Source organism: Silurus aristotelis (genome assembly GCF_946808225.1).
Source record: "Silurus aristotelis genome assembly, chromosome: 1".
NCBI lineage: Eukaryota > Metazoa > Chordata > Actinopteri > Siluriformes > Siluridae > Silurus > Silurus aristotelis.
Window position 1 is genome coordinate 35,136,747 of NC_139574.1, and position 19,007 is coordinate 35,155,753.

The 19,007-nt window shown below is 39.8% G+C and overlaps 1 protein-coding gene and 1 long non-coding RNA gene across 2 annotated transcripts in view; both read left to right on the top strand.

Moving 5' to 3' along the window:
• Positions 1-19,007, top strand: part of LOC310725666 — a 94,746-nt gene that overhangs the window by 55,241 nt on the left and 20,498 nt on the right. The gene's annotated exons all lie outside the window — the stretch shown is intronic.
• On the top strand, positions 3,199-11,687 carry LOC310723923 (uncharacterized protein). The gene is made up of 3 exons (XM_083537413.1): positions 3,199-3,373; positions 8,294-8,564; positions 8,693-11,687. The coding sequence occupies exons 1-3, from the start codon at positions 3,353-3,355 to the stop codon at positions 10,027-10,029; spliced, it is 1,629 nt and encodes a 542-aa protein (XP_083393539.1). The 5' UTR covers positions 3,199-3,352; the 3' UTR covers positions 10,030-11,687.

The window sequence follows — 19,007 nt, forward strand, 5'->3', positions numbered from 1 at the left end:
TGTATTATATGTATTATAGAGATAAACGAAATATTTTGTGCTGTGATTAGTTTGTTAAAATTTGGTATACTTATATTACTGAACAGCACTTTGGTCAATAACTTTTCAATTGTGCAAAAGTCTATAACTGCTGTATTTGGAATCGTGAAATGAAGTTTCTATGAAGTTTCCTAGTAGCTTCCTAGAGAGGGATGCAATAATTAAGTCAAGTAGAAATAAAGGCATGCATTACCAATTCCAAATATTTCATAGAAATCCTGGTCTTAACTTTAGCCAGGAGCCTTAAAAAATGAATGTGATTATGGACCCTCCAGCTCAAACATGTCAAACCTGCAGTTCCCCTATATCCAGGTTACCAGATAATATCACTTTTCAATTGTATCTTTTCAGTTTTCCTGAAACAGTGCCATACTGCCTACAGGCTGCTCAACCGCTGTGCATGTTTTGAAGTACATATCTGTGAGAACAACCTTTCTCAGGTATGAGAAGACACAGGAATTGTCTCACTAATACCACCTTCACTCTATCCTAAGAGTTGACATACTGAACCAAACCCCAAACATTACCGAACTGACAGCCAAGAAAAGGTATCAACCATCTCATTTAGGCAAATGTGCATAAGAGCAGAAAGTAATGCTTTTCCTTACTGTTTTATTTTCACACTTTATTCTGTATCCTGTCTAGGTTCCCTGGTGGTCTAGTGGTTAGGATGCGGCGCTCTCACCACTGCGACCCGGGTTCGATCCCCGGTCAGGGAACCAACCCCCGCCACTTTCAGTGCCGGTCCCAAGCCCGGATAAATTGGGGAGGGTTGCATTAGGAAGGGCATCCAGCGTAAAAACATGTGCCAAATCAAACGTGTGGAGGATCCGCTGTGGCGACCCCTAACAGGAGAAGCCGAAAGAAAGTTTATTCTGTATCCTGTCTGGCTTGTTGTTTGTGAAATGTCATTGGCAAGGCCTTCAGTGGTGTCCTGCCTGAATCAGTCTACCTTTTAACACCATAATTTTGATGCCACAGCAATAAAAAACATCAATATTATAAAAAAAACACAGTATAATGGAGTGCTGCATCACAGACAGGTATCATATGCAACCATAGCTGTGCTGCCCACGTGCATCATCGCAAGCAAAAGCATTAATATGAATCTAATAAAATAACCCTGGGGTTTTTTTTGTGTATTTTTTAATGCATTTCAGTTTTTCTAGTGTTTTAAATTGAAGGCAAATTTGTGCATATTCTACCGGGAAGAAAACGCAAAAGTATAAATAATGCATGATAAACCTTCATAGCGGTTTTGAACTGTTTTGGCTGATGTTTCCATATGATGTGCAGCTTTTCTTGAAAAGCCGACCAAATCAATTTCTTCTCCTCTATCAGCCATTGTGGAATGATAAAACAGTGGATTGCAAGCTCGGACTAGTGTGCTCATACAGTCAAAGGAAGCAGATGAAGAAGGAAAATGCAGATGTTATTGTATGGCTGCTTGGTAGCCCCAGTGTTAAATAATATGGTTTTGCCATATATGCCATTATTAAGTGTTTCTGTCATGCATTACATTTTTATTCTGGTATACAGCCAAGTTAGTATATTCAAAGAAGCACTTAATAGGTTCACTAGAATCTGCAAACTTAAGAACAACATATTTTGTTCTTGACCGTGTTTTGTCAATAGTAATACATTTGTCAAAAAGAACAGAACAGCCTTGGTGGTTAGGATAGAAAGTCATGAAGTGACCAAACATGAATTACATGCTACTTATTAGCAGTGTAGGGCAGTAACGCGTTACTGTAAGACAGTTACTTTTGACAGTAACTAATACTGTAACGCGTTAAATTAACTCAGTTACCGTTACCGTATTTTTTATTACCGACTTTTTTAAATTCATTAATTTTAGCTGAAGTGTAGCCTACAGCCTAACCTGTTTACAGCAGCAACGCATCGTAGGATTGGTGGATGAACCACTGTAAACACGAAGACGACGCACTGTGGGCGTGTTTCCATTTATTCAAGTCTGTGTGGCAGTAATGGCGAGTCGAGGCGAGAGCAAGAAGAGTTTCTCAAAGTGGAAATATGCTCATTATTTCACTTTAGTTGAGCATAAAGACAAAAACTTTTAAGTCAAATGTAAGATGTGTCTTTCTGGTTCGAAGCTCGTATCTACTGCAATAGCAGCAACTCCAATCTGTAAAAGCTCCTCCAGAAACTCCATGCCTCGACGAAGCTACAAGCTAGAAGCTAACCCGGTGTTCTGTTGTACATTGTTGATAGTTTTTTATACTTCAGCTGTGAAAGGAACATTTTTAAGAGCTCAACACAACAGCTTTTATGATGCAGAAGCCATTTTAGTTTTTGATTCTAAATATATTTTTTTAGCTTGTTTTGTTATTTATTTCAGAAATCCTTGTGATATATTCAGTTTGTGCTGGTCTGACTTAAATAAAATACTTTATGAATGAAGTATCTAGTAACTGTAACTAGTTACTATTTCTTAGTAACTAGCACAACACTGCTTATTAGTAAATAATGAGGAATGTGGGTGTTACACATGGTTAAAGAGGGTATCAAGTCTGTATGTGGACTGTGTTTTTTGGTACTTCCATAGAACTGCTTTACTTTTGCTCACTAAAGTCTTCTTGTAGTATATTTCTTAACTTGGTACTTCAAATTTGCTAATGGATTTGTTGCTATTGATAATAATTGCCAATGACCCCAACTCAACAGCTTCAGACAAAATTTTAGGCTACAGGCGCCAACACTGTTGATTCTGAAGTCCTCACGGCAGATTTCCTTCACCCTGGCAATGTATGTTGGCCGAAATCTGATTTGGATAGACTATAACATAAATGTACACTACTGGAAATACAAGAGAAAAGCTATGAAATAAAGAGAATAGATTACTGGGGGAAACTTATTCTTGGACAGAAATATATTAAACTGTAAGTCAGTGATTCTGATAGGGTTTGGACCAACAGAGTAGACCTTGACACTCAAAATGTTGACCCTCTAGTGTTTGTCCCTCTACTTAGACCAGTATCTAATTGAATGCATTATTATTTCATAAGTTTATAAGCATTTTTGGACACGTAGCACACAGTGGGTAGAAGCTATGATTATTTTTTTCCACATTGCTCGACGCTGTAAACTCGGTAGCTATTTATGGAGAGGCGTTGGTGGTCTGAAAGGGGAAACTCAAACGTGTCCGTCGAGTCACGTGACCCCGAGCAGCATCCGGAAGTGATGTACCGCTAGAGAAGGAAAGATGGCGGAGTATCAACAGCTGCACGACCGCTACATATTCCTAAACATGACATTGCTATGAGTTTGGCTATAAAGGCAGCAGTACAGGGTAATGGACAAGGATAGATTCGCTGTGAGTACACGCGCAAATACACACTAAAAAAGCACGATGGCGTAGAAAGAAGCGCAAATGGAGAGGATCGGGTGGTAAACGGTTTCCGCCTTCACTGTAGAAGTGTAATGCATGGGAGTATGAAGGAAGAGTATTATATTACACTGTATTGGATCGTTCTTGGTCGTTTTTTGTTTTTTTTGCACGTTATTCGAATAACCCAGACTGTTCAAACAGCAAATATGTGTAGATATAAAAGTCTTTGTCGTGACTTGTCATTTTTTCCTGCTATAATTGTGTGTGGCGTTTTTCCTGTTATTTATGTGTATGAACACTACATGTTATGTTCATATGGTGACCCGGAAGTGGAAAAACACACGGGAAAACTCCCCCAGCAACACAAAATAATCAACAGCCGTAAAAAATAGAAATACAAGAATCCTACAAGAGTACAGAAAAACCCTCAAGGGAAATCCAGAAATCACATTTTTTGGCATTGGAAATAGACACCTTTATACAAAGCGACTTATACAAATAAAAATTAATTAAAATATAACGTTTTGAACAGTGGACATTGTCTCAAAGCATCTTTACACAGATAATGTGGTCAGAAAGAAAGAATAAGATTGTTCTTTATAAGTGTACGTTTGTCCCTAATGAGCATGAGGAAGAAACCTTGAGAACAACCAGACTCATGAGGAAACCCGTCCTCATCTGGGTGGCACAGAATGTCCATTTATTACAGATAAACAATGTTGAGGTGCAGTGATGGTGATGAAATGCAAACTGTAGTCCTGAGTCAAAGTAGCAGACTCTTGACATTAAGTACAGTCCAAATCCATTCTTAAAGCTCCTGTTACTCCGTAAGTTCATGGACCCTCAGGCTGTTGATGAAAACCCATCCCCAGCTGCACACCAAGAGAAACACATTCCAGAGGCGGGCTGGGATGAAACGGGCAGATCCAAGGAGAGGAGAGGGACAGGAACAACAGTCACTGGTACCTCAGGAGCATGTATAACTCGACTAATAGAGAGAAAAAGAGAGAGAAATACATAGATTATTAAGTATCCTTATTGTTCTATATAAAAGTTAGACACTATAGTTTTAGACTCGCTATGGCAGTAAAAACGGGTTAAATTGAGTGGCCAGCAGTGGCAACGTGGTGGTGGTGGGCTTTGAAGTCACGACCTTCTCAACGCTCAATGTAATAGAAGTCCAATGAGAAACCCCAAAAGAAATGAAAAAAAACTGCAAAAAATAAAACTTGGCAAAGTATTCAGAAAGCGTAACATCAGAACTAGAAATGCAGGTGCTAAATAAAAAAAAAACAGAACAGAAAAAAGACCACCACAGCAGGTGAAGCACAGTGAAAGGTCGGGTTTAAGCCCTGGATTTGCCAAGCTGCCACTTTTGGGGCCCTTTAGAAAGGCCCTTAAGTCTTTGTGCTCCGGGGGTGCAGTATCATGGCTAAACCTGCGCTCTGACCCCAGCTTCCTAACATCGCTGAGATATGTGAAGAAAACAAACACAACAGCTAAAAAACAAATAGAACAAAACAAAAAAAAATGTTTTTAAAAGAACCAAAAAAATAAATCAACAACAGTAAATTCCGAACACAAAATAAAAGCAGCAAAACCAGAACGAGACATGATGTTCTATTTACAGCGTTTAGCAGATGCTTTTAGCCAGCGTGACCTACAGTTATCTCATTTATATACACTGTGCAGTTGAGGCCCAGCAATGGCAGCATGAGAAAGAAAGAAAGAAAGAAAGTAAGCACAGGAGTAAAACATGCGCGCACACACAAAACAAAAAATAAACACACAACAGGAATAAAACAAAATAAAATAGAATAAAAAAAGTAAACGTGGAAACACAAGGAAGCTGAAACTCCAATGGAATAATAATCAAAAATTGCAACAGCAAATACAAATAAAACATCAGCTAAACTGGAAACGTGACATGAATAAAACACAACAGCAGAACAAAATAAAAAGAACAACAAATGTATAATGCTATAGCAAAACATGTTCTCAGGGGACATTACTATAGAGATAAAACTTGGATATATATTAGTCAATGTGCAGTTTGTAGAGCAGTACAGATTTACTGTCCTCTAAAAATAATTTAACATACAGCCATTATTGTCTAAATAATTGTGATGTAAATAAGTGTGAGTGGTGTAATCAATTTTGTGAGATACTGTATATTCTGATGAGTTGAGGTCTAAGGATTTTGCTCAGGTGCCCAGCAATGGCAGCATGGTGGTGCTGGGAAGTCTAGTGTCTTAACCACTGAGCTATTGTTTGAACATATGAACATGTGGGACTGCAGAAAACACCACTAGAGGCTTTACAGTGTATAGTTTGATGTAATAGGAGCCCTAATCAGTGAACTCATGCTTTCAATGCTACTTATTTATTGTTTTAGGCTTTTATATAGGGTTGCACAAGCCTTAGTGCTGGTCCCAAGCTCGGATAAATGGGGAGGGTTGTGTTAGGAAGGGCATCCAGCGTAAAAACATGTGCCAAATCAAACATGTGGATGATCCGCTGTGGCGACCCCTAATGGGAAAAACCGAAAGAACGTTTTTTTTAATGTATGTGTGTATATGTGTGTATATGTGTGTGTATATATATATATATATATATATATATATATATATATATATATATATATATATATATATATATATATATATATATATACAGTGCCTTGCGAAAGTATTCGGCCCCCTTGAACTTTGCGACCTTTTGCCACATTTCAGGCTTCAAACATAAAGATATGAAACTGTAATTTATTGTGAAGAATCAACAACAAGTGGGACACAATCATGAAGTGGAACGAAATTTATTGGATATTTCAAACTTTTTTAACAAATAAAAAACAGAAAAATTGGGCGTGCAAAATTATTCAGCCCCCTTAAGTTAATACTTTGTAGCGCCACCTTTTGCTGCGATTACAGCTGTAAGTCGCTTGGGGTATGTCTCTATCAGTTTTGCACATCGAGAGACTGACATTTTTGCCCATTCCTCCTTGCAAAACAGCTCGAGCTCAGTGAGGTTGGATGGAGAGCATTTGTGAACAGCAGTTTTCAGTTCTTTCCACAGATTCTCGATTGGATTCAGGTCTGGACTTTGACTTGGCCATTCTAACACCTGGATATTTTTTTTAGTGAACCATTCCATTGTAGATGTTGTTTTATGTTTTAGATCATTGTCTTGTTGGAAGACAAATCTCCGTCCCAGTCTCAGGTCTTTTGCAGACTCCATCAGGTTTTCTTCCAGAATGGTCCTGTATTTGGCTCCATCCATCTTCCCATCAATTTTAACCATCTTCCCTGTCCCTGCTGAAGAAAAGCAGGCCCAAACCATGATGCTGCCACCACCATGTTTGACAGTGGGGATGGTGTGTTCAGGGTGATGAGCTGTGTTGCTTTTGCGCCAAACATAACGTTTTGCATTGTTGCCAAAAAGTTCGATTTTGGTTTTATCTGACCAGAGCACCTTCTTCCACATGTTTGGTGTGTCTCCCAGGTGGCTTGTGGCAAACTTTAAACATTTTTTATGGAAATCTTTAAAAAATGGCTTTCTTCTTGCCACTCTTCCATAAAGGCCAGATTTGTGCAGTATACGACTGATTGTTGTCCTATGGACAGAGTCTCCCACCTCAGCTGTAGATCTCTGCAGTTCATCCAGAGTGATCATGGGCCTCTTGGCTGCATCTCTGATCAGTCTTCTCCTTGTATGAGCTGAAAGTTTAGAGGGACGGCCAGGTCTTGGTAGATTTGCAGTAGTCTGATACTCCTTCCATTTCAATATTATCGCTTGCACAATGCTCCTTGGGATGTTTAAAGCTTGGGAAATCTTTTTGTATCCAAATCCGGCTTTAAACTTCTCCACAACAGTAACTCGGACCTGCCTGGTGTGTTCTTTGTTCTTCATGATGCTCTCTGCGCTTTAAACGTACCTCTGAGACTATGACAGTGCAGGTGCATTTATACGGAGACTTGATTACACACAGGTGGATTTTATTTATCATCATTAGTCATTTAGGTCAACATTGGATCATTCAGAGATCCTCACTGAACTTCTGGAGAGAGTTTGCTGCACTGAAAGTAAAGGGGCTGAATAATTTTGCACGCTCAATTTTTCAGTTTTTTATTTGTTAAAAAAAAGTTTGAAATATCCAATAAATTTCGTTCCACTTCATGATTGTGTCCCACTTGTTGTTGATTTTTCACAAAAAATTACAGTTTCATATCTTTATGTTTGAAACCTGAAATGTGGCAAAAGTTCGCAAAGTTGAAGGGGGCCGAATACTTTCGCAAGGCACTGTGTGTTTGTGTATATATATATATATATATATATATATATATATATATATATATATATATATATATATATATATATATATATATATATATATATATACACAAACACACAGTGCCTTGCGAAAGTATTCGGCCCCCTTGAACTTTGCGACCTTTTGGTCTTAGCAGAGGTTAAGTTTTAAGACCCCCGCGGGTTCCGAAAATCTGCAAAATGGTACTTTTGGACATTATGTGACTTTAATACAGTAATGTGTTTAAAAAAAAATTATGAAATTTGTTAGTGAATAATTCCTGATGTTCCTGAACGTTCCCGTGAATTTTAAGTTAATCTGCAACTTGCTGTTAGTTAAGTTCCAAATGAGAACCTGCACATTTTTCAAGCCGCAAGTTCCGAACTGCGGATTGTCAGATATATATTATAATGTGAATGCTGTAAGCCTGTGTAAATCATGTAACACATTTTTCCCCTGCTTGTGAAAAATCTATTGCCATGTCTAACCAGAAACCAGCTTTATTTGGACTTCCTGAACTTGCTGTTGTTTTGATCATGTTTTTTCCACTTACGGGCCACTGGGCATTCACCCTTGCTGTGCTTCTCTTCACACAGTCAGCACCCAGCTCCTGGCTGGAGATGAATAACTTTATTGGTGACCTTATGGCCTTTAGTGCATCTGGCTCTGGTCAGCTACTGAAATGCACGAACAATCAATCTCTCCGCACTGCCTGGGAAAGCGTGGCGCCCGAGACACCAGCAGCCAAATCATGTTTTCCTGCTCAGATTGACCCACACAGCCAGATCCAGAGGAAAAACATGGCAGGAATCTGTTCGAACTCTGGACAGAGGATTGAGGAGCCTGCAAATTGTGATGAGCAACAGTGTGAGTGCCTAGCTGCAGATTGCAGTAACAGATTTCGTCATGTTTATATGAAAATGGTGCGATGTATCACGATAATAAAGATTTAAGATAGTGATGGTTTTTCACCTGTATTTCCTTTTTTCCTGCAGTACGCTCATATGCCTGTAGATGTCCAGGCTGTCCTCTGTCTTCAGCGTCCAACCCTGCATCCACTATGCACCCCCTCTGCCTGAAAGCCAGAGACAATTCGTCCTCTCAGGCGGGAACCTCAAAAGCGTCTGCCTCACAATCCAAAGAGCCAAACACAGTCACGTTTGGCCTGGGCTCCTGCCTCAGCCTGGCTCTTTCTCTGGAAGAGCGAAACAGCGACTCGAGCAGCTTGTCCAACCCGGAAAGCCAAGACAAAGGCACAAACACGCATAGTTTGAACACTGCTTCAACCTCCAACTCCCAGATCTGCCCAACGCCTCTCCAGGCCTTCCCCTGCTTCTGCTGCCACCCGTGTCCTCATCTCCTGCATCCCCAGCAGGCATCTGATGGCCATTTCGCCCACACTCACTCTCACCACCACTATCACCACCACCATCACCACTGCCCGCTCACCGCCTGCCTGTTGTGCCAGCGCTCCTTCAACTGTTCACAGCAGGACGGTCAAGGCCAGCGCCAGCACCCGTGCATGCACTGCTCGGCACTGTTCATGCGGCCCTCACAGCTGCTTCAGCACCAGCGCACTCAGCACTCGTCCAAAACCGGTGGCTTCCTCTGCCCAGAGTGCGGTCGCGTCTTCAACTCGCACAGTAACCTTCGTGTACACCTTAACGTGCACACAGGGGCGCGTCCCTACACGTGCGCCGAATGTGGCAAGAGTTTCAGCCAGTCGGGTGCGCTCAAAATTCATCGGCGCGTTCACACGGGCGAGCGGCCGTACACGTGCACCTACTGTGGGCGGGGCTTCCCACATCTGGCCGGTGTCCGGGCACATCAGCGCATTCACACCGGTGAGAAGCCATACCAGTGCACACAGTGTGGCAAAGGCTTCACGCAGTCTGGCGCCCTCAAGGTTCACATGCGCGTCCATACAGGCGAGAGGCCCTTTATTTGTAGCCTGTGCGGCAAGGGCTTCTCGAACCGGTCCGGAGTCCGCTTTCATCAACGTACCGCACACGGCATTATCACCGAGCCCAATTCTGTTGGACGGCCAAGCCTGGCCGGAGGGAACTCAGAAGTCCAGCAGAAGCAGGCTGATCAGACAGGATCCTCTGATCCCGTGGAGCAAACTCCTCTCCCGAGCAGAAAAAACTCGGAGAGAGAGGAAGTTGAAAGATCCCTACCGTACGGCTGCGAGGATTGTGGTATGCGCTTTCAGGATGCTCTCTCCAGAAACAGGCATCAGGCATTAGAGCATTACTCCACGGAGGAGGAAGATCAGACTGAGACACAAAGAAACACACAAGGGGAACATGAAGCGAAAAAGACATTGGTTTAGTAACGTAGTACTCGAATACCCCATTGTAAAACACGTTGAAAAAACAGACGAGTGTGTAGGTCAGTTATACCACACTAGGTCAGTGCTAAAACCTTTTTGACCCAGACCATAAAAAAATGGTTCTCTATGCGGCCTTAAATGAATGAAATCGGTTTTAAGCACTTTTAACTAAAAATTTATGACAAATATTGTACTAAAAAACGAGTTACATGTGTTGATTTTGAGGACTTCAGAATGTTCTCCCATGTGTGTCCATGTTTCTATTGCTTTAACTGTCTTTATCAGTGTTTTGCACAGGTCATGTGCAAAACAGCTTTATTTGCCATTATTAGTTTAATTATTATCAATTTAGATGTTTCATTTTCTTAATACACACACACACACACACACACCTCTGTGTCTCTAGCTCTCTCTCTTTTGTTCTCCATCTCGTCTCTCACACTTTTATCCCTTCTGCTGCTCACTGAAACAGAAAATACTTCTTACGTTACCACTTCCCCTAGTACTTCTCTCCATTCACAAACAGGTGCTTGGCCACACCCCCACTTCCATAATTATTATAATAATTATTATTTTTATTATTTTTATAGTGGGTCTCAGTTCAGGGTGGCAGGAATAGTGCTACTATGCTGGTATTGTAAAAGGGATGTAATACATTTAGGTGGAAAGAGTCCACCTAATGATGGAATAAATGTCCATTAAAAAAAGACTGACGGGTGAAAAACAGTCCCCAAGCATGCTAGCATGGACCAGAAGGTCAACAACGAAACGCAGGTGGGCCATTCGGAATGGGAAGGAGAAATCAAATCTTTAGTGAGCCGTGATTGGGACAGTGCGAGAAGGAACTGAAACCGAGGCAGGAGATGGAACAAATGAATAATGGAGGTGTCCATCTGAATGGATTCAGGACTCACTGATGTGTAAAACATTGATGGCCCACTACTGGAGGAGATTCAACGAGTACAGCAGGGTTTCTTAGAGGATGTTGCTGGGTTTGGCGATGAATACAAACAGTATTTAAAAACTATGCGTGTGACTGGGGAGCAAACCTAATGAAGAGCAAAGAGGCTGGGACAGGAGGCCACAGTGAGCAAAGGAATACAATCAGGAACACATCTTGAAACAACAGGTTTTAATGATGATGTATGAAACTGTAAATTTTTTGTCAATTTTTTAAACTATTAACTATTTTATATAGTTTATTGCTTTAACATGGAGCACTTACGATATTACAAATTTACATGTGACTGCATGTATGTACCTTTTGTACTTTAAAAAAGACATCCACTTTCATACTATCGTGGGTATGGGTCAGGAACGGACCCCTTGGACAAACTGTCTGTCATGAGCAGTGTCTCAATCTGAAAACCATTACCACGTGTTTAAACGTTTTTACTAGATTTTGAATACCCTGTAAATTGGTATGCAGAGGCTTTTGAGTAGGTTTGTAGGCTACACAAGAGTATTTTCTTATTCAAACCCCAATGTTAACAGTGAAATACATACTGCATACTGTATAGTTCGTAATTATTTGCATTTAAGACACTATAGTCTTTGAAGTGCATTGTGATTATAACGTAACATCACTGGTATGTGTGGTGTATATTAGTGTGATTATTTTGGGGGATTTGTACAATTAAAGCACCAAATGAACTCAGGATCTGTGTCACAGTCATCTTTTTTTACAGGTTCCTAAAAGCCAGTTGTTTTTTTTATTCATTAATTTTTTTTTTTTTATATAAGTTTATATCTATGTTTTAGGACTTTTTTTTTTTTGCCTACCTTTTGTGATTTCTTTTTTTATTTTTATGAAAATGTCAGATACATAGTCATTATAATCGGATACATAGTCATTCAGTGGTAGTCTGTCAAGGCCAGCAAAGTTTTCTCTGCTGGCCTAAACACTATCAGAAGCACTGACTTACATTTCCAACCTAAATTCTAATATTTGTTCCATTAAATTTTATACATTTATTCCCAACCGTTTATTCTCTTCATTTCGTAGCATTTCTCTTGGCTGCACTGCTTTCCCACATACTCACTTACCAGCGAGGGATTGAGAAGTTTAGTAGACTTTTAGCACTAAATGAATGGCTACAGTCATGGTGTCGAGAGCACAAACTTCTCTTTGTTAATAACTGGAACTGTTTCTGGGAGCGTCCTAGATTCTTCGGCCTGATGGCCTGCACCCCAGCAGATTTGGAGCAGCAGTCCTATTAGATAACATCTCTAAGATACTTCACAACCTCTGACTGGTAAGACATCAGGCAATTTACAACTATGAGAACATTTGTACAACAAACCAAATAGTTACAAGTACACACAGGCCATTTTATAAAAACGTATCTGTTCCTCATGTAGTAAAACCAAGAATTAAATACACAAGATACAGAAATAATCTTATTGCAGTTAAAACTGAAAAATGCCAGATAAGCAAACAAAAAAGTTCTAAAGTTTGGTCTTTTAAACATTAGATCACTTGCACCCAAAACACTGATTGTAAATAAGATAATAATCTTGATGCACTCTGTCTCACTGAGACCTGGATTAGACCAGATGATTATATGGGTCTAAACGAATCTACACAGTCAGGATATGTTTATAAGCATGAGCCCCGTCAGACTGGTCGTGGGTGTGGTGTAGCAACCATTTATAGTGCCTCTCTTAATGTTAGTCAGAAATTAGGATTCAGTTTTAAATCATTTGAAGTGCTCGTTCTTAAAGTTGTACTTTCAGACATGCATAGAAAACCCCTACTGTCTCTCGCTCTGGCCATCATGTACAGACCCCTAGGGCCCTATGCTGATTTTCTTCAAGAGTTTGCTCATTTTCTTTCAGACCTCTTGATCAATTTTGATAAAGTGCTGCTTGTAGGAGATTTTAATGTTCATGTAGATGATGCAAACGATGCCCTAGGATTATCATTTGTGGATTTATTAAACTCTTTCGGGGTTAATCTAATTGTCACCAGACCAACTCATCGTTTTAACCACACACTAAACTTAATAATATCCCATAGAGCAGACGTCACTGATATAGATATTTTACCTCAGAGTGATGACATCACAGACCATTATCTCATACTGTACACACTACCGGTAGAGCAGATTAGCCGTGTTTCACCACGCTATTGACTTGGTGGAACTATTGTTCCGACCACTAAGGACAGATTCATAAATAACCTGCCTGATTTATCTCAATTTCTCACTAAACCCATAACTGCTAATGATCTTGATGAAATGTCTAACAACATAGACCTTATCTTAAATAGCACATTAGACACTGTTGCCCCCATCCGGTTAAAAAAGGTTAGAGAACAATCACCTGCACCTTGGTATAATACGCATGCCCTCAAGAAAACAGCCTGTAATCTGGAGAGAAAATGGAGGAAATCTAAATTAGAGGTATTTAGAATTGTGTATAAAGACAGTATGTTCAGCTACAGACAGGTGCTAAAAGCTGCTAGAGCTGAACACCTGAGCAAACTCATAGAAAACAACAAAAACAATCCCAGGTTCCTTTTCAGTACAGTAGCTAAATTAACTACAAATCAGGTATCTGAAAAATGTGTTCCATCACAGTTTAGTAGTGAGGACTTTATGAATTTCTTCACTGAAAAAATGTATAGTATTAGAAAAACAATTGTGGCACATTCTCCTGACACATTCTCATCTACAACTCCACAACTACACTGCTTTACATGTATAGGACAGGAAGAGCTGTATGATGTTATTACCAAAGCTAAACCAACAACATGTCAGTTACATGTCAGTCCCATTCCAACTAATCTATTGAAGGAAGTGTTACATACAGCTTGTGAGCCTCTTCTGAATATTCTTAACTCCTCACTATCTTTAGGTCATGTCCCTAAACCCCTCAAGTTAGCAGTTATTAAGCACCTCATTAAGAAACCTCATTTTCTATCCAAACACGCTATCGAATACAGACCCATTTCAAATCTCCCATTTATGTCTAAGGTTAAGATTTTAGAAAAGATTGTCGCTGCCCAGTTATGTTCCTACTTACAAGAGAAGAGTTGAAGAGTTTCAGTCTGGTTTTAGGCCCCATCATAGCACAGAAACTGCTCTAGTTAAAATCACTAATGACCTGTTTTTAGCTTCAGACCAAGGCTTCATCTCGCTGTTAGTTGTACTAGATCTTAGTGCTGCATTCCACACTATAGATCATGATCTCCTCCTAGATCGCTTACAAAATTATATCGGCATTCAGGAACAGGCATTAAGCTGGTTTAAATCCTACCTGTCCGATCGTTACCATTTTGTAAACTTAAATGGAGAGCTATCCAGGTTAATGCTAGTAAATTATGGCTTGCTGCAAGGTTCAGTTCTAGGACCCCTGCTTTTAACAATATACATGCTTCCCTTAGGAAATATTATTAGAGGGCATGGAATTAGCTTCCACTATTATGCTAATGATACCCAGCTATATATCTCATCAAAACCAGGCGATACAGCTCAATTAGTTTGGATAACTGGGTGTATTAATGAATTAAAAGACTGGATGACCCATAACATTCTACTATTAAATTCGATAAGAAGGAGATTTTGCTTATTGGCCCAAAAACCAGTACACAGAAGCTCCAGCATTTCAACCTGCATTTAGACGGATGTTCTGTAACTACTAGTTCAACGGTAAAAGACCTGGGAGTTATTTTAGACAGCAACTTGTCTTTTAAAAATCATATCAACCAAGTTACAAAAACAGCCTTCTTCCACCTTAGAAATATTTTTAAGCTAAGAAACATGTTATCTATATCTGATGCAGAGAAGCTCGTCCATGCGTTCATGACCTCCAGAATAGATTATTGTAATGCATTACTAGCTGGATGTCCTGCACCATTAATAAACAAGCTTCAGTTAGTTCAGAATGCGGCAGCCAGAGTTCTCACAAGGTCAAGAAAATATGATCATATAACCCCAATATTATCGTCCCTACACTGGCTACCTGTAAAGTTTAGAATTGACTACAAACTACTGCTTCTTACTTATAAAACACTAAATGGTTTAGCTCCAAAGTATCTATCCAGTCTTTTAACACGCTACAATCCGTCACGCTCTTTGAGATCTCAAAACTCTGGACTTCTAAGAGGTTCCTAGAATATCAAAGTCCACTAAAGGCAGGAGATCATTCCCATATTTAGCTCCTAAATTTTGGAATAGTCTTCCTGACAGTGTTCGGGGCTCAGACACACTCTTTCTCTCCCCATCCCGAGGCATCCTGAGGTTTGGCCAGCTCCAGTCACGTCCCACCTCATGAAGATTATGGACCTTTAAAGAAATAGATGCGGACCTCGCAAACTTCCCGTACCACCCAGAGACGTACCAGTGCCACCTGGATCCCACTTCATGTGTGGAGTTTGGACATTGGACCTCCTGGAGTGTTTAAAGGCTCTGGCATGGAGAAGCTGGTGTTGGATCTGTGATGATCGCAAAAGTTGAGCTATTTTATGAGTAGCTCATAGTTTTATAACCACAATGACTGTAAAAGACTGTAGAAAGAACATTACTTATAATCTTACACTCCAGTGCTCATATTATTTCTCACTCTCCAGTGTTCTGTATTGTTTAAAGATTTATGATCACACTCTTGATGGCACCCAAATGAGGATGGGTTCCACTTTTGAGTCTGGTTCCTCTCAAGGTTTCTTCCTCATAAAATCTAAGGGAGTTTTTCCTTGCCACAGTCGCAATGTCTGTTGTGAAAAGCGCTATAGAAATAAACTTGACTTGACGTGACTGCTTTCAGCATGGGTATGTGGATGTTAGATCAAATTTCAGCCTCTATGTGCTGCCATGTTAATCCAATCTGTCCAGGGCCTTCAAAGTCTGTACTGCTGGTCTTTTTACCTTAGAGAATATTAGCAATGGATCTTTCTTTAACCAATCAGATTTCATATTCGCCTTACAGAATAGCATCAACATTTTTCTGTCATCTGATTGAGGGCAGAGGGAAACTCTAACAGCCAAGTTCGACTGCCAAAACATGTCTGCAGCTCTGCACACATTAATACACCTGAGTTAGACGTTTTTATACCTACGGAGGAAGAGAAATTGATTTTGAATTGATTTGACATAGTTAAAAATCCATTTTGAATAAAAGTTAGACATGGTGAGGAGGTCGGCCAACCCCGAAGATAGATAGCTTGTCTCAGCCCGGGAAAGGGTTTGTTCTCCACTTCCATAACAGTGAATATGATCGGTACCACTGGCTTACAGCCTCCGAGGAGCGGTGCAAATTATGAGTCTGCATCTCTGGTGAGTAGGTTGTATTTATTTAAATTTTTAATGTCTTTGTCATGTTATTAGACAAATATTGATTCTGAATTGCTCCAGATGATGTAGGTGCACAGTTGTGGTGATAGTATAGAGGTTTCGAGTTGTCTTAACTGGGTTTCTTGCCTTAGTAAAATGGTATTCAACCTTTAATATGTGAAATGCCTCTGTCTCTGTAATAATGCAAAAAAAAAAAGCAAAAATATTTGACTAGAGAATTTGTTTTACATTACTAATAAAGAGAATGTTACTTAAGTCATATAGTTGTAAATTTGTTTTAGGTTGACTGGTTTCTCAAAAATCAGCTACTCTAAAATGAAAGCGTGAATAGGTCAAACATTATTAAAAAAATAAAACTTAAAAAAAAAAAAAAATTATTTTTATTTTTTTGCAATACTGCCCAGCCATAGCACATGGACTAGAGACATTAGAATCCACAGAACATTTCAGGGAGCATAAAGGTATTGGGACATCTGATGTTCCTGGATTAGCTGGAGCTTTTTATGCACACAATGGAACAGCTGGTGGAGAAGGGCATGATGGTAGTCCAACCCAGCTAACAAAAACATGATCTTATTTTTTTTTCTGCATCATGTAATGGTGTTATATTGGGTAGCATGGTGAAACACTTGGTAGAACTGCAGTCTTATAGCTTGTGAGACCTGAGTTCTTGGCATCAGGGGACAGTGTGGAGTATCTTTGAATGTTCTCCCCTGGGCTTTCCAGATTCCCTGAGCAGCTGTTTCTTCAAGACCGAAGACTCCTCAAACTCCAAATGTCAAAGAAAGTATTTCTATCCTGATGTGTTTGCAGTAGCCTGATGTTTTTTGTTGTGGACTACATGTTTTTGTTGGGGACTACATGCATGTTGCAACCCAGCCATTAGGTTTGCACAAGTTAGTGCACTTTTAGTCCCAAGCTCAGATAAATGGGGAGAGTTGTGTTAGGAAGGGCATCCAGCATAAAATGTGCTATATCAAAAATCACAAAACTAATTTCCATAGTTACCAACGAACGCCACAGGTATTGTTAGCCAACAGGGTACCGAAATTGGTAAAGGGTGATAAAGGGAGAGAGGTAGCTGATATGATGGAGTGAGTAAATGTATATATGTTCAGGAGACCAAGTGGAAAGGGAGTAAGGCCAGGAACATTGGAGGTGGCTTTAAAATGTTCTATCATGGTGTGGATAGAAAGAGAAATTGTGTAGGTGTGATCCTGAAGGAAGACAGTGTAGATAGATAGCATCGGATGGTGGTCTGCAGGATGGTTTTGGAGGTGAAGAAGAAGAGGAGGAGAGTGAGGACTAAAAGAAGAATAGGATGGTGGAAACTGAAGGAGGAAGAGTGTAGTGTGAGATTCAGGGAAGAGGTCAGACAGGGGCTCGGTGGTGGAGATGTTTGGGAGAGATGGCAGTGGAGTTTTTAACAAGATTGTTTAACAAGATTCTGCAAGGTGAGAGGATGCCTGAGGAATGGTGAAGGAGTGTGCTGGTATCGATCTTTAAGCATAAGGGAGATGTGCAGACCTGCAGTAACTACAGGGGAATTAAGTTGATTAGTCACACCATGAAGTTATGGGAAAGAGTAGTGAAAGCCAGGCTGAGAGAAAAGGTGAACAACAAAGTATGAATAATAATAGAGAAGGTCAGAAGGAAAAATATTTAGGATTTATTTTATCCTAAAAATAGAATATTGTCGTGGAGCCATTCCATGCTTAAATATTGACAAAGTAGACATTTTACTGTATTCGCATGTACTGACCACTAGAGGGTAGCAAATCCACAATATTATGGCAGTGTGTAACATCTCTGAACAGACGGAGGGGATAAAGAAAGGCAGATGAGAGAACGAATGGGGAGACATTCAAAATATTGGCAAATAAACACCATCCAAACACCAAAAGTCCATTGCCTGAATATCACACATTGATTTTTCTAGTAATTCTCTCATCAGTTTGTTCACAAAGATGCACACATATGTATAGAGGCACATAAGCACATACGGAATGACAGCTGTATCCATTAACACTCAGCATCAGAGACATTTCACCATCTGTCTCAATTTCACCATTCTCTGTCACGTTTGTCTTTTCATACTCTGGTTCTCGTTCTTCTCTCCACCCCCAAGATGAGTTTTCTCAACCAGCACCCCAAACCTCCTTCATGTTCTTCATCCCTCTCTATTAGTGACCAAAGGTGGCAAAAGTACACACATCCTTTACTTAAGTAGAAGTACAGATACTCATGTTTTAAAATACTCGGGTAAAAGTTGAAGTACTGATTATACTTTTTTACTCAAGTGAAAGTAAAGAAGTCTTGGCTCTGACATGTACTTAAGTAAAAAGTAGTTATTACTGCTACCTGTTTTAGCTGTTAACTGGACCTCACATCATATTAGATAGATAGATAGATAGATAGATAGATAGATAGATAGATAGATAGATAGATAGATAGATAGATAGATAGATAGATAGATAGATAGATAGATAGATAGATAGATAGATAGATAGATGTGATAGCCTAGTGGGTTAATGTCAGGGTCCCCACGAGTATGAGTTTGAGAGTTTGATTCCTGGTTGCTGTGTTGGTAAATAAAACTTCTGGACCTTGTCCCCTCTGAAAACATTTCAATTCTGTCCTTTCTGTGTTGGATGAATTTCTTGAGTTCCTGGTCTTTAATGAAAG

Coding starts and splice junctions, on each gene's coding strand:
- LOC310723923 (XM_083537413.1), top strand. CDS start 3,353: ATGGACAAGGATAGATTCGCT. Junction 3,374..8,293: donor TGGACAAGGATAGATTCGCT/GTGAGTACACGC, acceptor CTCTTCACACAG/TCAGCACCCAGCTCCTGGCT. Junction 8,565..8,692: donor AAATTGTGATGAGCAACAGT/GTGAGTGCCTAG, acceptor TTTTTCCTGCAG/TACGCTCATATGCCTGTAGA.